Source organism: Eubalaena glacialis, chromosome X (genome assembly GCF_028564815.1).
Source record: "Eubalaena glacialis isolate mEubGla1 chromosome X, mEubGla1.1.hap2.+ XY, whole genome shotgun sequence".
Taxonomy (NCBI): domain Eukaryota; kingdom Metazoa; phylum Chordata; class Mammalia; order Artiodactyla; family Balaenidae; genus Eubalaena; species Eubalaena glacialis.
This window is the reverse complement of record NC_083736.1, coordinates 18,930,796-18,957,573: the sequence shown is the minus strand read 5'-3', so window position 1 is coordinate 18,957,573 and position 26,778 is coordinate 18,930,796. Positions and strand designations below refer to the sequence as shown.

The following is a 26,778-nucleotide window of genomic DNA, read 5'->3' as shown; positions in this document are numbered from 1 at the left end:
CTACTTTGGTTTGAAATTTCCCATCTAAAAGACTTCTTAAAAAATAAGCAATATAAAATAGATAACCAGCAAGGACCTACTGTATAGCACAGGGAACTCTACTCAATATCTTGTAATAACCTATAATGGGAGAGAATATAAATAACGAAAATATATATTTATATATATATGTATAACTGAATCACTTTACTGTACACCTGAAACTAACAACATTGTAAATCAACTATACTTCAATAAAAATTTTTTTTAAAAAAAGGCAATTACATTTTCTTTTGAAATACAATCTAAATACTAATCACTAAGAAAACTAAGGAAAAAAGAGTAATAAGACAAAATTTTCATGGCTCTACTATAAAACATGAAAGCCCAGACAAGCCACAGGGTTAATCCAATGTAAATATTCATCTCAAAAAAAAAAACAACCCAGCAGGGCCATGGACAAATCTGGACAAATCCACAACGGTGGTATCTGTCAGGAAAACACAATCTAACACATTGTCACTTTGTCATGCGATTGGGGTAGGGACGGAATACTTACTAACATCCCCACTGAGGATGAGAATATTTCCAAATTGTTTTGAGTGTAAAATTTTAATGTTCTGGTAAGGTGAGTCTTCATCATACACCACTTCATCTATGTCGTACTCAACCAGGCGGCCATCTGCAGTGGGCCAGTATCTGTCAATGGCCCCTCCTCGAACTATGGGTGGTAATCTGGAAAAAAAGGAAAACAGGAATGAGCCTTAAAAGAAAGGCTGCTTAGGTGAGGCTGCCTTAAAAGAGGACCTGGGAACAAGCATGCACAGAAGCCACATGACCCCAGGCAGACTCCTAAATAGTACACAACCAATCTAAAACTTGCGCTTTGAGGTTTATACAAACATGGCCACTACCAAATTTCAACACTGTTGTACATTAAGAATTTACTTTTTAAAAAACCTTTCTGGCATACTTTAAATTTTCCCTAAAAAAAGTTGGAGAAAATGGCCATTGCAGACATCATCCTTCACCCCCAAATACTCCAGCAGGAATCTGTTAAGACTGCCTACATAGCTACTTTGTCACTACCACATCCATTCAAGTCCACATGGATGGAATACCAGCACCTAGTAAGGAATCCATGTTCAAGTATCCCCAACTGTCAATTATCTCCTTCAGAGCTATTCTACTTTTGAATGAAGAATCATATACTGTATTTTGCTGTTGTCCTTTTTTACCCTCATTTAATCGAAAATAGTCCGTTGCAGGAATAAACACAGACAGAGAATGGACTTGAGGACATGGGGAGGGGGAAGGGTAAGCTGAGATGAAGTGAGAGGGTGGCATGGACATATATACACTACCAAATGTAAAATAGATAGCTAGTGGGAAGCAGCTGCATAGCACAGGGAGATCAGCTCGGTGCTTTGTGACCACCTAGAGGGATGGGATAGGGCGGGTGGGAGGGAGACGCAAGAGGGAGGAGATATGGGGATATATGTATATGTATATGTATAGCTGATTCACTTTGTTATACAGCAGAAACTAACACACCATTGTAAAGCAATTATACTCCAATAAAGATGTTAAAAAAGAAGGTAGTCTGTTGGCGTCATCACCCCTTCCCCATGTGTTTCATGACATTCACATCACAGCAAAGTCCAGACCAGGTGTTCTGCAGGAAATCCCTCAAGTGGGTTTGCCTGAAGATCTCTTCAACAGAGTCAAGTTGGCATATTATGCAAGCATCACATCAGGGGCACGAGGTGTGTTCCTGTCCTATTATTGGTGATGCTAAGTGTGACCACATGGTTAAAGCGGATGCCCACGAGATCCCTCCACTTGCAAAGGTACCTTTTTTCCCTTTGAAATTACTAAGCAGGGTGTGGAGCGGTCCTGTGAAACTGGGTCAAGGTCCTTATCTCTCAACACACCTTCACCAGTGGCTTTGGCATCTAGAAGATTCTTGCCTGAACCAATTATTACGAGAATAGCTGCAAACTAATGATTTTCTCATTCAGTTCTTTTTGTTAATACTGAGTATTTTAGATAGGGTGAATGTACTAGAAACTAACAGCAGAGGACACTACATGACAAGGAAAACCAGACCTGGAAAGGGGGCTTGGCAAATTAAGTGGAACACAAACAAGATGAGAACTCACTGCATACATAACACAACCGTGGGCAAGTCCTGTGTTCTCAAGTACAGTGGGGTTTGCAGTAAACAAGCCACAGGTACCTAAAATGCTGGGCTGGGCTACCTCTGACTCGCTCTGATAAGTCTTTGCTCTTCCGCTCACCTGTTTCCAAGAATACAGTCTGAACCTGTTACAGGTTAATGAGGCTTTCTATGAGGAAATACTAACATCTGCAAAAAGCACTGACTTTACAAAGCAAATTCCCATAAACTGTCATTTAATCCTAACTCCTCCTAATTTAACCACTTCTTCATCTTCCAGGAGAACAAACTCAGCTGTTGGAATTAGGCAGATCAGAGGTTTTTCTTGTAAAATGTGGCACCCCAAACAGGACAAACCCCGAGAGTAGGCAAACAGGACTTGGGGGAAGCCTCTTCCACCTCTGGCTGATGGGTGGTGGGTGGCATGAGGTGGGAGCATGAGCTACCTGTCACTGGATGAAAGTAACAAACAGCAACTCAAGGGCTTTCAGGGGAGGAAACCCATCCCTCGGGGTCAACAGCCAGCCAGCTACAGGCAATTACTGAACTATGCACAAACCCAATGAAACAATGTCCATTCTCAATTGTGTTAATGGTGCCTTGGGTGCAGGTAAGAGCTCTTTCCTCCACAGCAACACAGTGGTTTTTAAAGACATGCAAAGAAGCAAGGATCTTTAAGGATGGGGAAGCCATCCCCTTGATCATACCGAGCAGGACCCTGTGGGGCTCCTGGGCACAAAAGCCTTTCTGTGTCCCCCATTTCTTGATTACAGGAAACCGGGCTTCATTCAGCCTCCAAGACCTTCCCTGAGTGCCAATGGGCAGTTCAAACAGATGCTAATTAGGGAAGGGAGGGGATACAGAGACAAGGGAGGAACAGTCAAGAGAAACAATAGTGTAACTCTGGGGCAGGGTCCTGGTTCCCCCCAAGGGATACACACACTGTAACAGTATCTTTGAGCTGCTTTGCAGATACTGAAGCCCCCACCAGGTGGGAGAAGTTAACAGTTAATGACAGTATGCTGCCCACAAGCACGTAGACCCCAGACTGGTTGGAACCAGAAGGTAGATGATACTGACGCCCACTTACCTCCCCACTAGCCAATCAGAAGAATGTCCACGAGCTGATCACGCTCTCCTTGAACCATTACTATAAAACTCCTCACTACCCCCTCCAGGTCGGGACACGCAGTTCTGAGGGCATTAGTCCACTGCGGCCCCCTTTGCCTGGCAAAGCAATAAACCTATTCTTTTCTACTTCACCCAAAACTCTGTCTCCAAGATTTAATTCAGTGTTGGGGTACAGAGGCCGGATTTGGCTTCACTAACATGAAGCGCATCTCCCTGAAATGGGCTTTGGGAGATATTCTGGAGCCCTACATAACTCTCTTTTCAACCTTCACTACAGAAAATTGAAAATAGATGGTAGAGAGAAAGAATATGTCCTGGGCCTCAGACACCGTGTAAATTGCAAGAATTTTTCTTTTCAACAAAACATTACTGATGTAAGCTTGCTTTTCCTGTTCCTTTTCTTTTGAATAGTAGGATATGAAAATAAAGTTTCTAATAAATCCCATGGCTTCTTAATTCAGATTTAAATCATTGGCCACAGGGGAGCAATCATTTCAGATGTTACTGAGTCATTTGTTAGTGATTCAATCTCTAACAATGTCATTCCCCAGACAGAAAAGTGGCACCATTCTTGTCCTTTTGAGGCCAAAAACAAAGGGCCTACAACAAAGTATTCCCAACAACTTCCTGCCCCCTCCACCCTGATTTTATGAAAAGATGTAAAAACAGTGACAAGGAAAAACAAGGCCTGTGCTGTGTTTTGAACTGAAAATCGGAAGTATAACTGCATTCTCACTTCAAAAACTCCCATACCAAAACCACAAAGGAACCAGACTTCTCATGAGTGCGGAAGCCCATAAATGCATTCCATCTATTTGCTCACTCCTAGAAGTAATCCCAATAAAAACCAGACCAATTTAAAAAAAAAAAAAAAAAAAAATCAGGCATTTTGATGTTGGCCAATTCATTATCACCGAATTAAAGACACAGTGGGAACCCGTTCAATTCAGATGGACCAGGAAAGATTAGGAAAACTCTGTAAGCAGGAAAAGAGGGAAATTCCAGAAAAGAGTGTAGGTGTGGACAAGTTCTTTAAGGATGGGGAAGGGCCCGAAGACACTTAAGCTGAACTTGGGTGGGGTAAACAAGTCTGGGTGCTCCGACAGATTTCAATCAAGTGGCCGAGTTCTACACTGTGTCCTGCCCTCTTCACATGCAGTTTCCTGCTTTGTGTCCATGTTGGAGGTTAAACAACTTTCCAGTTATCTTACATCTGCCCTGGGGCTTTCCTCTAGGCTGATCAAATTTAGCAGGATGAGCCATTAAGTACTTAAACGTCCTTAAACAGCCAATAAGGATTCCCTCTTGTGGAAAGTGCCCTGAAATGGAGAAGTCTGTATTCTGGATGGTCACTTCCATCAGTGATGCCCCGACCTTACAAAAGTCTCTCTGTGTTTCTGCATCTATGTGTTTGCCTTTATGAGCAAGGGACAAGCCCACTTTTGAGGGCCTGGTAAGGAGCCACCCAGGCAGGGCAAGGCCGAACCGCTCAGAATTACCTGCTGTGCAGCCATGATTAATTCCCAGGACCTACCAGACTCTATCCCTCCCAACAAATGTCAAAACTATTACTTCTATCAAAGCTCTTTTAACATCTGACACCACTGACAAATACCTCTGTTCTGTCCAACAGAACATTTCTGTCACCACAGAAATGTTCTTTATCTGTGTTGTCCAATATGGCAGTCACTAGCTATTAGCTAGCGACATGAGGTGAGACTGAGGAACTGAACTCTTTTTTATTAACTTAGTTTTAAATAGTCACATGTGGCATAGTGGCTGCACTCCTCAAGAAAGGTTAATGGTCTTCGTTTTCATCTGAAAAGAACCCACCAGGGGCTGCTCAAGGTGGGTGGCCTCTGAAATTCTTAGTACCTTGCAATATCAATGTCATCTTACCTGAAAGCACTGAGGCAAACTTTCTATCATCCCATGCTGTCAAAATCTCTTAAAACTGCTTAATTCTACTCTGGGGCCCAGAACTCTGAGGAAAGACAAGACAATCTTTTCTCTTTACTGGACAGGGTCGAGGAGGAGTTTTCTAGCTCCCCTTTGAGGTGCCAGCTCCACCTGATTCTCTGCGTTATACAGTTCCAGCCCCTTGGAATCACTGTACACTCCCTTCTGCCTTTGTTCCACTTTGTCTAGCATCTCTCTCTCTCATATACAGTTAGTCTTCTGTTGTAAGGGCCCACTACCTCAGTCTACCAAGTGGCCAGAAGCAGGACTTTGATCTCTTCTACATCTTAGACACTGCTCAGGGATAACACCACCATTCTGATTATTTTATCGATTAACCAAATATAAAAGAACATTCAGGAGTGGACTTACCGCTTCACCCGCTCAGTACTGTCCTGACTCAATTCTTTCATTCTTTCTTCTACTTTGTTCAAAAGCTGCAATAAAAGAAAAGAAATGGGCTTATCGAATAAGCTGAGTGGAACAGCTAAATTCCAGAACAGACCAGGAGGTTGAGGCCGTGTTGACAGAGCTGTGACACTGGCAGATGCCCAGATACACTTGTCCTCCCCAACCCCTAAAGCAGCCTGCAGGCCTGGCCCAATTCCACACTCCCACGCCAACTAGCCCAACATAGTGCCAACCTCACTTCAGCCTAAGGTACCAACAAAATAATGGCAAAGGGAAAGGCTCAAGGATATTGCAGCTGTAACATCCTAGATAAAGGTTTACATTCCCTCCAGTGCAAAGTAAAATCATAACTCAGTACTCAAGCAGTCAAGGGAAAGATGACAGCCAGGTTCCTAAAAACTACTGAGGAACAACTATTTTTCTTCTAAAATCACTTATCTGAAGGGAGGCAAGTTTAAAATTAAGTGAATATTTAAGATAAAATAGAAATTTTATTGAAAAAAAATTAAGTGAAAGTCAGCAAATAGGTGAAAATAATTTTATCATTGAACTGAGCAGTTTTTGTGATCCTCAAATACTTGAGTAAATAAAAGTGGAAAACTGACACTGTCAACTTCTTTGCCTTGCGCATCACCGTCGTAACTCTGAAGGTCCAGCAACACCAATCCATGCGGGTAAATTCTCAAATTGGCAAAGCTACAGAGGAAAGCATAATTTTAAGGTTAGGAATTGTATCACAGCACTCAAAAGAAAAAAGACACCAACCCAGTTAAAAGGCAAAACCACTGCTCTTTTTTTCCCTAAATTACATAATTATCCCTGTTGCTTTCTCATTAGAGCCTCTTCATGGGGGCAGGGAAGCCGATCATTTAGGGAAGATTTTAGAGAGAGCCATCAAGTGCTAAGGTTTTCAAAACAGGTTCTTGGGTCCAGAAAGTGATTCAGCAGCAAGTTCTATGAATCTGATTTTTAAGAAGGTTCCTCAGCAGTGACTGACTCCTCCTTAAAAGGAAGGGAGGGTGGTGAAGAGCAAACTGGGTTCTCCCAATTACCCTCAGAGTTCAAAACAGAGCCGTGGTTTTTGTTTGTTTGTTTGAATAAATTTATTTATTTATTTACTTATGGCTGTGTTGGGTCTTCGTTGCTGTGCGCAGGCTTTCTCTAGTTGCGGCGAGCGGGGGCTACTCTTGATTGTGGTGCGCAGGCTTCTCATTACGGTGGCTTCTCTTGTTGCGGAGCACGGGCTCTAGGCACACAGGCTTTAGTAGTTGTGGCATGCGGGCTCAGTAGTTGTGGCTTACGGGCTCTAGAGCGCAGGCTCAGTAGTTGTGGCGCGCGGGCTTAGTTGCTCCGTGGCATGTGGGACCTTTCCGGACCAGGGCTCGAACCCGTGTCCCCTGCACTGGCAGGCGGATTCTTCACCACTGCGCCACCAGGAAGTCCCCAGAGCCGTGTTTTTCTGACTGCAAGCAGGTGGTGGCTAAATTCACTGAGCTCGGGGCCTGCAAGCCAGATCCAGCCCCTGGCATGTTTTGTAAAGCCTGCAGATTAAATATGTTTTTTTACATTTTTAAAGAGTTGCTTAAGAAAAAAGAGGGAGTATGTGACAGAGACCTTATGTAGCTCCTTACAGGAAAAGCTTTAACCTCTAATTTAGTGTATCTGACCAGCTTTTTTATGAAATAAAGAGTGTATCACACATGTGTAAGAATTATCTGAAGAAACTTTTCTTTCAATTAGACATGTATATTTGTACATATGCAGATGTGTATGTGCACATCTGATATAAAATCACTTCTTACTATAAGGTGTGGTTAAAGAAACGTTTGAATGATACTAAATAAGATGAAGAGTTCTGTTTGGAGAATACGGGCAGTGTGCTTGGATTAAAAAATAAATACAACTGTGGGACTTCCCTGGTGGTCAGTGGTTAAGAATCCGCCTTCCAATGCAGGGGACACAGGTTCAATCCCTGTTCAGGGAACTAAGATCCCACACGCTGCAGAGCAACTAAGCCCGTGCGCTCTAGAGCCTGCGCAGTACAACTAGACAGCCTGTGCTGCAACAAAAGATCCCGCGTGCTGCAATGAAGATCCTGCGTGCCGCAACTAAGACCCGATACAGCCAAATAAATAAAATAAATAGATATTAAAAAAAAAATACAACTAGTTAATTTTCACCTTCAGCCCTTAAATGGCCTCAAAATCAAGTTCAGGCCCAGGACACCACAAACTCATCTGCACCTGCACGAGCTGACCATCCCCACCCACCACCACCACCAGCCACACAAAGGAGAGGGGCCAGGGGTAAAGGAAGGAGAGAGAAATGCCACCTCTTAACCAGCTAGGTGGTTCTAGCAAAGAATCCCCTGCCAGAGAACCTAGGAACACAGAGAATGCCGAAAGGTAGAGTCAAACCTCACCGGATTAAAACCGGAAATAAAGAAAGAGGAAGAGTTGCAAGGGGGAGAAAATGGAGACCAAGAAAAAAGGTGACTGAGGACCAGGACCACACACAAAGGGGTCATTAACCAGAAGTCAGGCCAGAAGCCCGGCTGGGAGCTGCAGTCCCTACCCTGAGCCGACAGGTGCCTGGGCGTGGAAGAGAGGAGTGAGGTTTCACGACAGGCCGCATGGGGATGGGTCCCAGCTAACCAACTGAGAGGAGAGGAAGACCAGTGTGGAAAACAAGTTTTTAAACTAAGCATATTAGGGAATTCCCTAGTAGACTAATGGTTAGGACTCCGTGCTTCCACTGCAAGGGGCCAGGTTCCATCCCTGGTTGGGGAACTAAGATCCTGCAAGCTGTGCGGCATGGCCAAAAAAAAAAAAAGTAAACTAATAAGCATGTTAATTTTTCTCTTTTTTTTGCTTTCAGAACCAACTTCCAACAGCTCTCATTACTCAAAAACTCCCTTCCAGGAAGAATCCTAAGCCTTCTAGAAAACTGGGATTGGTGTCTAGGGCAGAAGATTCAAGAACTGAGGTAAAGGGGTTGGTCGCACCCAGCTGCAAAGGCCCTTAGGAGGTGGTAAGAGATGCAAGGCTTCACCTGGAGTGGAGGAGGAACCTACCGAGCTGGGAGAGAGGCAAGGTCTGATTGCTGTGTCCCCAAATGACGGACCACAGCTAGGACAGTGAGACATGGGGGCAGGGAGGATGGAAAAGAGAGGCTGGAGGGCGCAAGGCCAGCTGCAGACCTCCGCTTCTATGGGACTCACCATTAACTGGGCCAGAGCCCGAGGACGGAGGCAGTAGAGGGTTTGGGTCACCCTTGAGAAGAAATCATTTTAGATACGTTGGAGGTATCTGCTACAGGCATATATGGACGTTTGCTACATAGTCAGAAACAACAATCACCACCACAGGGGTGAACCATGTATCCTTATAAAGAAAATAATGGAAGCGGGGCTGAGCTCAAAAGTACAAGTTTCCCTCACCTCACAGCATTGTCTTCTGGGCCTCTGTAAGATTGGGGGCGGGGGGGGGTCTTCTTTTAATTAGAAAAACAAGGGAGAGAATATGGGACATTAATGAAGCCATGTGGAATTCTAGAACTTAGAGAACGGAATGAAAGCCATCAAAAATACCCAGAGTTCACATTTTAAAATTAATAGTGCAAATTACTAAGAATCTTAACGGTTTTACACACGAGACAGTCTAGAAGATACAAACCAAGACTTAGGGAAATGCAAAGAGCTCAATGCACCAGTGTCTTCTGTTATCAGTCATTTCCTTTCCCAGTCTTAGGTTGACTTTCATTTACATATTGATCAGGTAAAAAGTCTAGATCATCTATAAAGTCTTAAGGAGAAAAAAAAAACAAAAACAAAAACAGCGCCTGGATCCCTTCAGCTTCCTGTCAAGCTACTTGCAGACTTTCTCATCCTGAATTTGACTACGGTCTGTGTTAATTGATAACCACTTATTACAGTGCTTCGCACAGTGGGGTCAGCTGACCGGCAGCATTGACATCCCCTGGGAGCTTGTCAGAAATGCTATTTGGGGTGCTGCCCCAGACCTGCTGCAGCAGAAACTCTGGCAGTGAAGCACGGCCATCTGGATCACTGCCTGCCGGTCCACACTGCTTATGCTGCCCAAGGGTTCTGGGTCTTGGCCCCACAGAATCACCGGGGGGTGTTTGGAGAAACAGCGATGCCCAGTGGCCTCAATCTCTGGGGGGAGTGCCTGGGCATGGATTTTGTGAAGGCATTCCCAGGCAATTCTACTGTGCAGCTAGAGCTGAGAAGCACTGAATTCTAGCCCCCTCCTCAAAGATGCCAAAGGAGGAAAGAAAAAAACCAGGACACCACCCCACCACCGCCCTTTACACACACATCCACCCACACATACACAAACACACATCCCACCCCCCCCCACACACACACACACACACACTGCTGAAGTGCTCAGACCTGAAGAGGAGCGCTCAAGGCCGCCTCACCTGCCGTTTTTGTTTATGTAGGTCGCTAAATAGCCATGGTCCTGCCAGGTGTGCACCGACTCCGTCATCCCCCGCTCCTGGAAAATGGACTGGAGGCCTTTCAGAATGGTCTCACCATCAGCTGGAGAACAGGGGGAGAAGGCAAGATGGTCAGAGTGAAACATTCAGAAGCAAAGCCAGCGAGGCACAGTTTGATGAATGAACTTTTAAGAAAACCTGAACAGAGCTGCCAGCGTCGTTTATCGCCTTTGTCATGAACGTTCTGAACCCTACAAGGAGAGGCTTCAGATTACCAGGGAACAAAATAAGAATGGCAACACCAACCACAAAATAGCTGTGCCAAAAATGCAGACAGATATTCAGCAAACTAGAAATAGCCTAACAAAATATTCAGGCTAGCCAGAAACCAGAAATACAAACACAATAAAAGACATTCCACTTTAGCTTAAGTAAGTTAATGAGAATACAAAGTACTAGAAAAAGAATTCCATCCACTGTTGATGGGTATCATAAACGACTTCAAAACTTTTGGCTTTGTGTTCCAGGTGTTCTACAATAAGGATGGCTTGCTTTTATTATCGGAAAAAATAAATGGCGCCACTCAGTAACCTATCTCTAACTGGTAGAAACTGAACAACAATTCAATATGGTACAAGCTGCTAGGCATTGTGACCCCATCTCCCATCCCACCCCCTGCTACCAAAGTGGAGCTCAGGTCAAGGACTGAGGTCAAGGTTATAGAAATTGCATTAACCTCTGTAGGTTCACTTGAAGCCACAATCTTCAAGAACATCCATCATTATGATATTTAGGTAAAAACAAAATGCAATTTATTCTTATCTAGTTGTATCTGCAAAAGTACTCACTCCTTGAGAAGGGTAAGATAAAGAACCAAGATGAGACAAAAGGAATTACTCTGTACTGTCTCAGGAGCCCTCCACAGGCTGGTGCTTTTTCCACATGAAGGAAAAAAGTAGGGGCTGCAAAGCATCAAAACAAAGCATCCCTGTGACCTGAACCGAGGGCAAAAGAAAAAAAAAACAAGATCCACAGCTGACCACAGTGTGGTTTCACAAGAAAATTACACTAGAATTCCTTCCATAAACTAAGGAGTGCCAAAACAGACTGGAAGGATTTCCTCAATCTACGCAGGAGTCCATCTCCAATGACATCTGAACTATGCTCCCAACACCTTCCGGTGCACAATAAGAATGAAGGCCACAAACTGGGTTCAGAGGCCAAACTGGGCAGCACATGTGTCTTATTCTGGCCTACGCAGACATTTTTAAAAATGTAAATTGCCACTTAAAAAGCAGATGATTTCATCCACCCCAACTGTCGTGGGTGGAATAGTGGCCCCCAAAAGATATGTCCACACCCTAACCCCCAGAACTTGGGAGTGCGACCTGATTTGGAAAAGGGTTTTTGCAGATGTAGTTAATTTAAGGATCTAGCGATGGATCATCCTGGAGCATCCAGGTGGGTCCTAATTCCAGTTAAGTCCTTATTAGAGACTGAAGCCTAGAAGACACATGGGGGAGGGGGGAGGAGGGGGAGGGGAGGGGGAGGAGGGGGAGGGGAGGGGGAGGAGGAGGAGGGGAGGGGGAGGAGGAGGAGACGACGACGACAACAAAGGTAGAGACTGGCGTGAAAATGGCCACAAGCCGAGAACACGTGGAGCCAACAGAAGCTGGAAGAGGCAAGCAGACTCTCCCCTAGAGCCCTTAGAGGGAGTGAGTGTGGCCCTGCTGATACTCTGTTTTCAGACTCTAGCCTCCAAAACTGGGAGAGAACACGTTTCTGTAGTTTTAAGTCACCCAGTTTGCAGTACTTTGTTACAACAGCCCTGGCCGACTAATATACCCACTAAAAGTCCTATTTTAACTCTGCTTAACAAACAAAAGCAAATGGAGTAGCAAAAATGGCAGTGAAGGAGTGATTTTTTTAATCTTCTCAATCTCCAAACACAGAGCAATTAGGATAGCACAACCAAACCTCACAGACAACATTTAGAACAAAACTAAATGACAGACTGCATCCCCAAACAGCACACCAGGAGTAGGTAGAGACAAGCAGCCCCGGCCCAGAGACCTGGTGGGGTACCAGCAAGTGTGAGAGAAGCGAGCAGAGCGAAGGGACTGCAACCCCCCATAAAAATACCAACAGGGGTTCACCCAACAGCGAGCGCCCAGCAGGCCGCGGGGACCTGGCCACAATGAACTGAGGCCCCTTCAGGAAGAAGCCCCACATCGGGAAGGGACCACTGGAGCAGCGTCCACACCACCGCCCCACCCAGCACGAGCAGTGGCCTCCTGTCTCATTCGAGTCTCCCTCGTTCCCAGCAAAACTGTGCCTTTGGGAAACTCATTTGGCAAAGAATAATCTAGCTGGCTTTGCTATTCTGGAACTGGTTTCAGGAAATTAAAAGGGGGAGGTCTGAATTATATCCCCCAGAACTGTGGTTTTAAGACTGAATTCAGCCCCTGAAAAAAATTTCAATTTCAAACTTGATACAAAGAACTGACCTCGTTCCATTTGTGTTTGTCAACGAAGCCTGGTGGGGTCGGGCCACCGTGGAAGTGACTGAGCTGCGGGGCGGTGGAGACAAGTGCGCCCAGCAGTACTTGAATTGTGACTAGGAAAGCCACTATGCAATTATTCAATCCCTCCCTGGCCAGAACAGATGTTTTCTGTTTTGAAAGTGTATAAAACAAATCATCACTCCCGGTAAACGGCCTCAAGACCGGGTTCAGCTGGCACATCACAAAACAGGACACAAACCCCCCATGCTGGTGAAGAGGGCTGTGCAGGCAGGGCCACCCTGCAGATCACTGGCCAGGCTGTGCACCGAATGAGGGCCCTGGAGCTGAGCTGGAGCAAACTCTGTCCCCTGGGCAGGAAAAGGGGGTGTCTCTGTCTGATACACGCAAAGCCCTTGACTGCTGGCCAAGCCCAGCGTGGCGACCATCCCCTTTTTCTAACTGGCACAATTAACAGAAAGGCACTGAGTGGGCTAATGGAGGCCCTCCAGCCAGGTTTCAAACTGAAGGAAAACACATTACAAAAGAGATCCAGTTTAGTGTTCCCTTATTCCTATACTGTGGGCTTACGCCCCCAGTTCAGTAGAAACAGCCCGGGTCTGAATGATCCTGCTGGCTGTCGCCACCGCCCAGTCCCTGTGGCCAGAGTGTGCTGGCCCTGCCAGGGACATGGGGACCATGCCGTTTTGCCCACTGTTCACCTCACTTCATATTCACCTTCCTCCTGACCTGGGGGCTCCCCTGTCACCCAAGCTGCTCCCAGCCCTTGGAGAGGACTCCAGAAAGCAGAGCTGGAGCTGAAACAACTACCTAGCATCTCTTTTCCAGAACCAAGGTTTTAAGATGAAAACTGGAAACCAAAGAAATGAGATCCACTAGCCTTAACAAGGTAGCTTCCTTGGTCATCTTGATCTCAAGTGCTCAACAAATGTTTTGTGGGTAAATGAAAATTTCATCTAGCTAAATTAATCAGCCTTATTCCTGTATCTCTGCAGAGCTTCGGGAACACCTAGACCAGTGGTTTTCAATCCTAGCTGTGCATTATAACCACCTGGGGAGTTATAAAACTTCTGATGCCACATCCTAGACCAATTAAAGAAAAATCTGGGGGTGGAACCCAGGCAACACTTTTTTAAAGCTTCCTGGGAAATTCTAATGTGCAGCCACGTGTGAGAACCACTGATCTAAACCACTAGATAAAAAAAGAAAAATAAACCCCCACTAACTCCAAGCTAACTACACTCCAGTCACCAAAAGGTTATAGAAAATATTCAACACAACAGGAGGCCTGAAAAAAGTCCAAACTCCCTGCCAGCTATAGCCACAGGTAACTCATGACAGGCCCCCAGAAAATGCTCTGCAATTAATTATCCAATTTCAACCTTTATGCCTGTCTAGTAAGGAGCACGTAACACGACCAAACAAAATGGGCTTGCTCTATCAGGGTTCCTCAACGCGGGTTGAAAATACAGTGTAAATGACTTTTCTGTCCCTCACAGGACTTTTGATAATCCCAGCCATACCCACTAAATACAAGAAGAGCCCCCCCTTTGTTAAAATAAAAAAAAAAGACCCCACACCCCAATTTCCCAGGGGCAGAAGGGAGGCGGGCAATGCAGTCCCTTGAGAACTACTAGATGCTCTACACATGAGTGAGCAGGAGCCTGGGGTCAGAGCGCACCCAAATTTGGGAACACAAAATAGAGATGTCTAAGTGCCTATGAATCAGAAAATATGAAAATAGATTCAATGCTAAAAGAGATATAAGCACACTGCTTTCAAGTAGACATGGTAATCTAAACTAGGCTAATAAAATGTTGCTTGGCACAACTTCTTAGAAAACTGCCCAGGCAAGAATGATGTGCAACTAGTGAAGCACTCAGAGCCTTCCAAAGTGCTCAGAAACACAGAGACAAATGTGTCCTTTGTCCAATGGGCAACTCAGTGTCCTCGTTTCCAGACCACTGCCCACTTTGTGTGTGTTTATTCAACAATAACTTAAGAAGAATCAACTTGGAGGTCTATTGGAGGTCTAGTCCAAATTAAATATACCACTGTCAAAAGAAGACAAGGGAAGACAAGGTTTCATCTCCCTGCCTCATTTTGTCCCAGGGATCCATTTATAGGCCTCTCTTGGAGAATGAACCTCATTCCTCTGACCCTGCCCATCAGCTCCAGACAGCCGAATCCCAAATCTGTACATCCAGCTGCAACCTGCCTCTCACCCAAATGCTCACCACACTGTCCAGACTTCCCCACTCCTTCCCACCAATGGTTAATACCCCTGCCACGTAAGATCCCCCTTAACGGTCCCCTGAAGCTTCTCCCACAAGTCCCCCACCACAGCCTCTCTGCACCACTCAAACTCACTGGCCTCACTTACAGACCTCATTTCATCAAACATAAAATGGAGGCACCACTTCACAGGGTTCCTATAAGGAAGCCAGCACCAACGTTCGAGCCCTCCGTCCCTCACAGTCAGGCACTGCCATTTAATCATTATCCATAAGGTGGGCAGCCCTGTGGACATAAGTAGATTAGCTGTACCCCCCAACCTTACTAGCCCAAGTAGAAAAGAGAGTCCCGCCCAATAAAAACCTATGATACCAGGCGCCCTGCTTCAGTTAGATTCCCTCTTCTTCAGCTTCAAGAGGCTAAAATACTGTAACCTCCTTAACTAAGTGAATTCCATTAGAGAGGCTGCCCTCAGGAAATAAGCAATTCTCACACTTCCAGAAAAACTCTGGGACTCTCCACCCCATGACCGTGACTTGTGCCTTTAAGTCTTTTCCAACTTCAAACACTTCAACTAAGAAAACTCTGGACATAAAGTATGAGGGCTTTAAGCTACACAATGCCAAGTCTCTGCCGCTGCAGGGTCATCACCCTGCACCAGCTGCGGGCCAGAGCCACACTAGTCCCCTCTGCAAAATTAGGTGGCTGCATTCCTCTCTGCTCTCTCACATTTAAGCAGCACCTGGCTTATAAAATTAGAAGATGAATTTCTATTCTTGCTAAACGTTATCTTTATATGCGCTGGAAATGCCACACTTCACCATCAAGGACCACCCCCCCCAGTTGTACTGTCTCCTAGGTCTCTCTCTCCCACAAAGCTCGGGCAATTTAAGTTCCAACAGGTGGTTAATTATTCCCATGGTTGCACCATGCCCAAGTGGTGAGGCCCAAAACCCAGCCTCCTTCCATCCCACCTCCCACTCCCCAGACCCTGGAATTTCCAGAGCCCCCTGATGTGCCTCCTCCATGCACACTTCCCATTTACCATCTAGGTCAGAGGCCCCACCCCTCCTCCCGCCTTCCCCTCTCAGAGATCTGTGCTCAGTGGGAAGATGGCCCCGAAGCTGTTGGCAGATCCGTTTGCAGCTCCCTGCAAGGGGAAACATAAATGCAGGTATCCTTTCCCCAAAACCCCAGACTCTCATGTCACAGAACCTATGAGCCAGGCTTGGGTTGTGCAGTTTACCAGCTTTCTGGTCTTCTCGACAGACCCCTAAACCTAAAAGAGGAAGATAAGGAAAATGGACTCCAAATACAGTTTGAAATCATTCAAGTATCTGCTTTAAAAATCCTCTCAGATATTCTCATCTTCACAGTGGTGTGTTCACAGGACAGTATGCATTGGTCAAAACTCAGAACTGTACACTGGGGACTTCCCTGGTGGCGCAGTGGATAAGAATCCACCTCCCAATGCAGGGGACACGGGTTTGAGCCCTGGTCCGGGAAGATCCTACATGCCGCGGAGCAACCAAGCCTATGCGCCACAACTACTGAGCCTGCGCTCTAGAGCCCGCGAGCCACAACTACTGAAGCGCACGCACCTAGAGCCTGTGCTCCGCAACAAGAAAAGCCACCGCAATGAGAATCCCGCGCACCACAACGAAGAGTAGCCCCCGCTCGCCGCAACTAGAGAAAGCCCGCGCGCAGCAACAAAGACCCAACGCAGCCAAAAATAAATAAATAAATATTTAAAAAAAAAAAAAAAAAAGTACAACCAGCATCCTACTTAATGGTAATAGACTGAATGCTATCAGTAAGGAGGCAAGGATGTCTCAATAAGGCCTAGAGGTCAAGATGTGCCCAAGGTTACACATTTAAGGCTTGTAAGTGGTAGAGCTAAGAGCTAGGATCCAAACTCAAGCAGCCGGGCTCCAAAGATCCAGTGCTTTTAATCTTGACGCTGTGTTGCACCCCCCCCCCTTAGTTAAATATGGGACAATAAGCCATTTGTCCCAGACACCAAAACATCAACAGGTTATCTACTTGTGATAAGATGAGAGATCTGGGTTTCCCCCTTTCTATTTCCCTACACCCTGCAGGTAGTCTAAAATGAGCACATAACTTAAACAAAAACATGTAAAAAGACAAATGCATAAACCATTATTTGAACAGCTTCTGGAGTTTCTTCAAGCAAAGCCATATCCTTCATCAAAAGAAAAAAATATACATGGGAACTCTTAACAAACAAAAAACATTCACAAAATGCCTTTTTTTTTTTTTAAAGACCTATCATATTCCAAAGGGAATAAACTGATAGTAAGCTCTTTTTCTCTCCAACCTAGACAAACCCCACTTAGGAACACTTGGACTGACAGGCCCATGATCCCCTTCCTCACAACCCCAGACCAACTGGGCCACTTAGCTGCAGCATTAAACAGTTCAAAAATTCAGTGTTAAACCATTTATAAAACCTACACCACTACTGTTTCCCCAAGTGTGATCCATGGCACCGGTTCTAAGAAAAAGGGTCCCATAAGTAAGTCATAGGATGTAATGTACAGCATGGTGACTATAGTTTTAATACCGTACTGCATATGTGAAAGTTACTAAGAGTAAGTGTTAAAAGTTCTCATCACAGGAAAAAATAATTTTCAACCTATGTATGGTGACAGATGTTAACTAGACTTATTGTGGTGATCATTTCACAACATATACAAGTATCGAATTACGATGTTGTAATTAGTTGTAACCTGCAACTAATACAATATTATGTGTCAGTAACACCTCAATAAAAAAAAGAGAAAGGGCCCCATGTTGAACCCAGTTTGAGAAATCTTCTAATATTTTCTAGAAATTCAGAATGCCCATTATCCTATCGGTCTTGCTTGACCACTGTGATCTGCAGTCCTTCAGAAGAGACAATTTGGTGCTAAATGTAACAGTATCCTAGAAATTGCTCAGGATTCTCACAGGAGAAATTTCCATTCCAGGGAAAACAGTCATGCAACACAAACCCATGTAACTGTTATCTTAAAAATCAAAATGTCTTCATAAAATTCTGCTTTAGTAACTTAGAGAGGTCCTTTAAGTAGACCAACCTTCAAATCACATGCCAACCCTTTATTTTCTGCCTCTTCTTCTGCCAGCAGAACTTTCCTTATCTTTCAGTAAGTGAAATTCACACCTCTTTATAACAGATCATCTTTACCCACTGGCACAATTTCAAAGTATTCAGCGCTAAGTACTGCAATTAGTGTTAAGTGTTTTATGTATCATTTGACACTCTTCCAAACATTTTATTGGACATCCCACCCAACAACACAGTGTGTGGGATATTGGTATCACTGGTGCCTTCACGCAAAGGGCGAAATTAAGGTACATGGGAAACTACCCAGAGGGTCAAGTCAGCTCAGGAACCCAGAACATGCTCCTGGCTCTTACCAGCTCCTTTTGACTTTGCCGCTTAGCCCATGAATGCCTTTGATCACAAGTGTGGCCACTAACTCAGGGGCTCATTCCAGAACACAGGTGACATCATCAGTTTAACGAACTGCAGGCCCACCACAACTTTGGGCTCCAGAGTTGCCTTTTTCCTGGGGTCTGGAAAAATGCCCAGTCGTAAGGGTTTAAAAGAGCATTTGTGCAATGGTTTACATACTTGGCTGGCAGAATTCAACTGAGGAGGTTTCCTGACTTTTCAAAAGAACTGAGCCTGTAATTAAACTACCATGAAATGGTGGTTGGAGCCGCAGCACACACCAGCAGGCTTAGGTTACAACTGCAGTGAAATGGTGGATTAAAACGCGCAGAGCATGCGTGACTCCAAAAACTAAACTCAATAACAGCTTTCTTGAACACGTTTTTAAACAGAGGCCCAACCACAATCCAGTAACTTTCGAGCTAATCCTTACGTGCAAAGGGTTAGTATAACCACGGTGGTCTCAATTCAAATTACAAAGCCCGTAATGCCAAATCTTACCCAGGGTCCCAAGTCCAACACCAAAAGCTCTAACTTTTCAAAGCTATGAGAGACCACAGCACTTCAGTCTACCTCCCAAGAAGGTAGGGAAGGCCTTTGAATGCTGATTCAAATAGGGCCAATTTCATTATACAATTAAGAGGATACAAAGATTCCAGGACTTCCCTGGTGGTCCAGTGGTTAAGAATCAGCGCTTCCACTGCAGGGGGCACAGGTTTGATTCCCTGGTGGGGGAACTAAGATCCCACATGCCAGGCAGGGAGGCCAAAAAAAAAAAAAAAAAAAAAGAGGATACAAAGATTCCAAATTCGTAACTCCTCCACTGCAAAACAAAACTGGCTTTCCCCCACAAAAACAAAACAGACAAAACACCCACAAGACAAATCATCTACCAGTTGCTTATTAAATTGGAAAACACTCTTTTTAAGAAACATCACCTGCAGAGCTTCAGATTACTTGAAAAAATACCTCCCTTGTTAGCTGGGGTGATTGTTCCTAAATGCCTGGATTATGGAATCAATTTCTTAAACAGCTGTTATCCCTTCCAAAGCATTTAAAACAATAGAGAACTACCAAGTAGGAACTAGATGAGGCTTTTTGATATAAAGCACAAACTAATTTTACCATATACCACCCATAGTATAACTGCGGAACTATATTCTAAAAAACCATTAAGGTTTACACAATTTTTTAATGGCAAGCTCACAAAATGAATTCCCAGCAATGTGCAATTATTCAGCCTGGGGTCAAATAGAGCATGATCAGTGCAATTAAGAATCTTGCAGAGTTGGGGAAAAGGGAGTTTTTTTTTAAAATCCCAACAAAGCAAAGGGGCATGCCAAATGTAGGCAGACTCTAACAAGGGACCTCCCCCAAGCAGTCCAGAAAACATTTTCAAAGACAATTAAGGTATGAGAGAATACCTACGTCACACAAAAAAATACCTTCCCCAGAGCTGAAAATTCTGAGTCCAGGTTCTACTTGGAAGCACAAGGAGTGTGAGACTCAAGTGTGTGTTGGGTGAGGATGGAGAATCGGGTAGAAATGGACCTTCATGGACCTTGGAAGTGCTGATAAGCAGTTTCAACTTCATCTGTAGAGTAATGAGGACTCACAGGAGGGCTTTTAAATGGGAAAAGGGACAGGGATCTGTTGCGTTTCTGTTGACTGAGCCCTTCCCAAACAAGGGAGGGAGACAAGTAGGGAGACTGTGGCCAAGGACTGTAGCCAGGAAAAAGGTGAGCAAGGAATCTGAGAGGGCAGCAGGTAGAATCCATAGGACTTAATGACGTGGATGGGTGCCTCGAAGGTTTCTGATACACGGGGTTTTTTGTTTTTAATGAGGATCCTATTATACTGGTTCTCATATAATCAGCATCAGAATTGCTGGGAGGAAAGCTGGTTACAAATGTAAATTCCAGGTACTACCCTCCCCTCAAAGACTGTGATTCAAGTCAGTCTAGAGTGGGGCCCACGCATGCATTTTCCCATTCATCAGCCGCCCAAGGTTTCATCGTTAAAGCGGGTGTGGGTGTTCTCTATCACAGTGGTGGATAAAGTGTGAGGGGACAATCATAATGATGAGGGGGTAGGGAGAAAGCTTTTTCTACTCTTGAACAAAAGAACAAAAAAGCTAGATGCAATCAAAACTGGTTTAGGTTTTATGCTTATAGTTATAGCTATTTAAAATACACGAAGGTGGGCTTCCCTGGTGGCGCAGTGGTTGGGAATCCGCCTCCCAGTGCAGGGCACACGGGTTCAAACCCTGATCCAGGAAGATCCCACATGCCGCAGAGCAGCTGGGCCCGTGCGCCACAACTACTGAGCCTGCGCTCTAGATCCCGCGAGCCACAACTACTGAGCCCGCGAGCCACAACTACTGAGCCCACGTGCCACAACTACTGAAGCCAGAGCGCCTGGAGCCCGTGCTCCACAGCAAAATAGGCCACCGCAATGAGAGGCCTGCGCACCTCAACGAAGAGTGGCCCCTGCTCGCCGCAGCTGGAAAGGGCCCGCGCGCAGCAACGAAGACCCAATGCAGCCAAAATAAATAAATAAAATAAATTTAAAATACACGAAGACAGTGGGAGGGAGACGCAAGAGGGAGGGGATATGGGGATATATGTATACATATAGCTGATTCACTTTGTTATACAGCAGAAACTAACACAACATTGTAAAGCAATTATACTCCAATAAAGATGTTAAATTAATTAATTAATTAAGTACATGAAGACGATATGCTTCCGCCAGAAAGGGGCTCAATAAATACATGGAAGAGCGGGAGCTTGGTGGAGAGGTCCAAGATGGTTCAGGAAATGGGGGGGGGGGTCACCTGAAGCCACAGGCTTTGCTCGGTAGGAAGTGCTAACTGACCCCAGTGCAAACCTCAGGGGAAGGTAAGGCCCATCCTCCTTCCCTGCACCACGGACACTTCCAAAAAGAACCAGGGAAATTTTGCTGATGATTTGTCATCCAGATCACTGCAACAACCTGGTTAGAACTTACACCGGGGATTCTCTACCCCAGCACCACAGATATGTTGGCTTGTCAATGCTGTGCACTGTAAGATGTTTAAAACCACCCCTGGCCTACTAGATGCTGGTAGCACCTCCCAAGGTGAAGAGACAAAAAAGGTCTCCATATAGTGATAAATTGGGGGGGGGGGAGGGCGGGACACGCAGCCATTGCCTTAACTAAGAGGCTTCACGGTTGTGGAATTAACAAAGGACTTGGAATCAAATAGACAGGGCTTTGAATCACAGGTAGCCCACTTAAAAGGAGAAAAACTTCAATGGGCCTATTTATTCATCTTTAAAATGGGGATAAAACCCACCATAGGGCTGTTGTGAGGATTACATAAAATAATATGTTATGCGCTTAGGGCAATGCGTAGCCCAGGAGGCAATTAGTAAACACTGGCTTTTTTGTTTTCAAAAAGATGTTTTGAAGAAGTGGGGACATTTGCTTACAGCTTTGGCCTGAGTGGAAACCTCCTCCCAAAAGGAACAATATAGAGAAATGACAGTCCCAGTTCTCTCTCCAGCTCCTGGGGGGCCTGAACCTGGGGTCTATGGACTCCCAAGGGCCAGGAGACACAATTCAGGGGCTCTGTGAACATGGATGGCAAAAAGTATACATCCTTATTTTCACTAATTGAAACTTAGCATTTTTTTCAATTATGCTTGTAAAACCACACATTATCAACTACCTGGCCATTGTCACAACAGAAGCACAGCTTTTCCTGATCAAATGACAGCTGAAATACTGATTTCCTCGGCTCTACTCCGAAATTACGGAAATTTGGAAATTATGAGGCCTGCAGCTAGACTGTATTTTAATGTGTTATGAAAGAAGCACATATTACTATTTACTATGTCACATATTAGGGGTTTTATTTTGAGAATGTTATTTTAAATAAATGGGTTATTTTAGGCATTTAAAATTCTTATTCTGAGAAGCGCTCCACAGGCTTCCCCAATGAGGGCCAAAGGCACACAACTTAAGAACCCCTACCCTCAACATTTTTCGGCTAAGCCCATAATTCCCAAGCAGGCTTATGGTTTTTTTGTTGTTGTTTTGTTTTGGGGTTTTTTTTTTTTTGGCAGCGCTGTGCACTTGTGGGATCTCAGTTCCCCGACAAGGGACTGAACCTGGGCCATGGCAGTGAAAGCCCAGAATCCTAACCACTAGGCCACCAGGGAACTCCCGTGTCCTTAATTTACTAAATAAATTTCTGTTATAAAACTAATTTGTTAATTTGAATGACACAAGTCACTTTGTTTCCCTACATAAACTATAAATCAGTGATCCAAAGGACAGACACAACAGCATCAGTCACATTTCCTCACTCAGGACCCATCCTCTTAATTCTAAAGGTAAATGTGTGCCTTGTTTTCCCCTAGTGGACTTGAACTAGCTTTCCACCTTTATCATAACATCAATCAGGTCCATTTAACCAGTACTTCTCAAACATCTATGATGTATCAGAACTGTGTCCAGGATACAGACCCTGGAGGTCACCCTTCAAAGACACTCCCAGCCCGGGGAAGAAATGGACATGGAAAGGAAGACTGCAACCCTACCCTTCCAGGGTGGGCAGAGGTCGTGTGTACCTCACTCGGTCTACGCAGAACACTCGCTGGCTGCCTAGCATAAACAAACCACGTGTCCTCCACCTGCCCAGAGATGCTGAAGCTATACTAATGTGGGACATGTTTATTCTTGCTGGCCTCAGGCTGAGAAGTCACAAAATGTTTTCTGGGCTCAAGAGTCTGCACAGTCCAATACTTCACTTATGAGAGGATCAAAGGTGAGATTTTTTTTCAGCAGAAATTAAAATTTCCTGAGTTACCTCATCAGCCAGAACTAAACAGGCACCGCCAGGCCCAACCTATAATTGCCCTCAGTGGCCCAGTGGCTGCTGGGTACTAGCTGGCTTGCACTGGTAACCAAGTTATACAGAATCGCAACATAACATAACTAAGTGGTTCAAGTTTAATTCCATTAAAATCACATCATGGAACTGGAGCATGAGGAAGGATTACTGACAAATGAGAAAAAGAACATGATTCCAGGCTCCACAGGCATTTGACTCACCCTTGAGTCACATCCAGTACTCACATGCCAAGAGTAATGCCTTTTGACTCATTATTATCAATTAAAATAAATATTTTTGAAGACCTCACAGGTGGTAGACTTCTCACCAAGTGCCCCTTAATGAAAACCAAAAACAGATCCTAGTTTAGCCAGATCCCCTTATTCTACAAGGGTGGATACCTACAGACAGCAAGGGCGACATGCCTCCCCCCAAAATCAAGTGATGGGGGGAATACAATAAGAATCAGGGTCCTCTTACTCCCAAAACAGTTCTGTAGGGACTCAAAATCTAATACAGATGCATACATACATGTCCCCTTAGGATCTCTTTCTAGAATGTTCACCTTGTCATCAAAACTTTCTCATCTTTGAAAACAAAAAACAAAAAACTTTCTCATCTTGAAGATCAACAATCTGGGAATTAAGAGTAACTGGCTGGGGGACTTCCCTGGTGGTGCAGTGGTTAAGAATCCGCCTGCCCATGCAGGGGACATGGGTTCGATTCCTGGTCCGGGAGGATCCCACATGCCACCGTGCGCCACAACTACTGAAGCCCGCGCGCCCAGAGCCCGTGCTCCGCAACGAGAAGCCACCGCAATGAGAAGCCCGCGCACCGCAACAAAGAGTAGCCCCCGCTCGCCTCAACTAGAGAAAGCCCGCGCGCAGCAACGAAGACCCAACGCAGGCAAAAAAAAAAAAAAAAAAGAGTGACTGGGAATTCTCAATTTTTTTTTTTTTTACTTTCTCTTCACACGACTAAATTATTTAGATGCCACTTCCACACCTCGCCAACTTCGAGCCCGCCAGCTTCTCCTGCTCCCTTCCAAACTGCACGTCCATGGTTCTCTCTCCCTCCCTAGCCGGTGCCTGCCCAAAATGTTCAAGTTCTCTCACTTTTTCTTCATACAATTAAGGGAAGGTTTTCCCCGCTTCTACAACAGAATACAGAAGTCCATTGGGAGCAACCATTTCAACAGACAACACCTGAATTTAGCTGAAAGCTGTTTAAGGCTTCAGGCAAGGACACTCAGGCTGAGGGAAGGGCCAGAATCTTCCGGCCTCATCGTTACCCTCCTTAGAGCCTGGAAAACCCACACTCAATAAGCACAGGTGAGCGCTCACACAAGACTGCCACCAGAAACTCAACTCAGCAGCTGAGTGGCCTTGAACCACTATTTCTTCCTCAAGCCTCACCCTCCCAGTGAAACTGGCAGGCTAATTACTCAAGAAAACCTTTTAGCCGGCTCCAATCACCATTTTATCTCCTGATTCTCCCCAGCCGCCTCCCTTCCCTCCAGCCTCACATAAGAAAGGAGGGAACTAAGAAATGCTTTTTCTCCTAGTCACTTCCCCACCACCCAAATACGCTGATATTACTTCACAACCCTGTAGCGTTTTCCAGCAACTCCATTAACATTAAAAGCCCTGGGGGATGGGGGTGCCCAACGAAGTGCGCGCTACCCTTCCCCCTTTTTACCACAGGGAAGCAGCAGCTCAGACAGGTTGAGAAATAAAGCCAAAGTCACAAGCAGAGCCAATCAACACAGGACACAAAACTAGGTCTTGTCCAAATCCCTGAGGTCTTTTTTTTTTTCCTCATCTTATGCCTTCGAAAATCCTTTAAACTGGGGGAGAAAATGCAAAGTGAGTACTCAGAAGTTTAAAAAAAGGGGCAGGGGAGAAAGAAAGTGTGAAAGTAATGTTTTCAATGGTAACAGAAAAGGTGGCTCCAGCCAATTGGAGGAAGACCGTGAAAAAGCAAGACCTGGGTGAGACGCTCCAAGTAGGACAAACCGGAAGCGCAGATTCCAGTCTGCGGCACTCACAGGTTTAAAAGCCACCAGAGGGACTTCCCTGGCGGTCCATGGGTTAAGACTCCGCACTCCCAATGCAGGGGACACGGGTTCGATCCCTGGTCGGGGAACTAAGATCCCGCATGCCGCTGGGCCCGGCAAAAAAAAAAAAAAAAAAAATCCACCAGAAAAAAGACCAGCAGTCCTACCCCTCCCCCCCTCCGCCTTAGACGCACCCAGGAAAAAAGGATGCAAAATACCCTTCCTCTCCACAATTTCTGCAGTCGGTCCGGACTTTCCCAGCCCTCTGTTCTGGCCGGCTCGCAGCCTCCCGAGCCTCCCCGATTCGGAGACTTATAGTTCCCGCGCTGGGACTTCACCCCCCACCCCCCCCAATAATAATATAATCATCGTTTCCTTTTCCCGTGCCCCGTCCCTTTCCGGGGGATCTGTCTCCTACGCAGTCGGCTGAGAATTCTGCGAGCGCGGCGCGGTCCTGCCCCAGCCCCGGCTCGCACGAGGGGAGCCCCCACCCCCGGGGGAATTTACCCGCCTCGGGGAACGGCGAAAGGTCCCGCGGGCGGGCCCCTCGCACGCCCCCCGCCCCAGGGGGGGCCGCGGCCACCCGGACTCTTCCTCCTGTGCCCAGGGCGCGAGGGGACCCCCGGCGGGGGCAGCCGAGCCCGCGTAGGGCGCGGGTGGGCGACCCGGGCCCCGGAGGGCGGCCCGGTCGGGGTCGAGGAGGGAGCCGGCGCGGCCCCCCCGGGCCCCGCGCTGCCTCCGGGACGGAGCGCGGCGGGAGCAGGAGCGCGGCCTCCACGCGGGCGCCAGTGCAAGCGGCAGCCCGGGAGACGCCAGCGCCGGGGCCGGGGCCGCGCGGCCGTCCGCATTGTTCGGCCCGCGGCGCGCGCCCCGCCCGGTCCCGCCGGCCCCAACCCGCCCGGCGGCGGGAGCGACGGGGCAGGTGGCGGGCGCGCGCCCTCACCTTTGGCGCCGAGCATGAAGTCAAGGGTGCTGTGCCGTGCTGCTGCCATAGTGAGGCGAGGCCCTGGGCCATGCCTGGGGGGAGGCGGCCGGGGAGACTGAGGGGCCGCGCGGCGTGTCAGGCTGCGGCCGGCGGGGAGTGCGCCGCGCCGGGGAGGCCGAGAGTAGGAGGTAGGAGGGACCGCCGGGAGCCACCCGGGGCGCGGGGGCGGGGTCGGGCCCGCCTCCGGGAGGGAGGAAGCGAGGACGCCCGCAGCCCCGGACTCCGAGCGCCGGGTGTGAGGCCGCGCTAAGGCAATGGTGGAAACGTGGGCGCCGTGCTCCCCGGCGTGCGTCACCAATGGCCGCGCCCCGCGCTGAGGATCGGGCGGGCGCTCCCGCCATCCGTTAGGTCACCTTAGGTTTAAACCACGCAGCACGACTTCCGGGGGGCCCACCCCTGCACTTCCCCCAGACCGGCCCCCCGAGCCCAGGCCCCTCTGATTTCCTGGCCAAGCCAAGAAAATAAAATGCTGGGATCCACCCTGGAGTCTAAAAGTACTGCCG

General features: G+C 46.5%; 1 protein-coding gene across 1 annotated transcript in view; it reads right to left on the bottom strand.

Annotated features, from left to right (window-relative positions):
* Positions 1-26,561, bottom strand: part of SMS (spermine synthase) — a 48,600-nt gene extending 22,039 nt beyond the window's left edge. Inside the window, exons 1-5 of the mRNA XM_061178343.1 lie at positions 26,234-26,561; positions 10,103-10,223; positions 6,265-6,355; positions 5,621-5,685; positions 539-714 (exon numbers count right to left, since the gene is read on the bottom strand). Of these exons, the coding sequence (XP_061034326.1) occupies positions 539-714; positions 5,621-5,685; positions 6,265-6,355; positions 10,103-10,223; positions 26,234-26,282 (502 nt within the window). The 5' untranslated portion in view covers positions 26,283-26,561. The remainder of the gene's footprint in view (positions 1-538; positions 715-5,620; positions 5,686-6,264; positions 6,356-10,102; positions 10,224-26,233) is intronic.
* Positions 26,562-26,778: the final 217 nt, after the last annotated feature.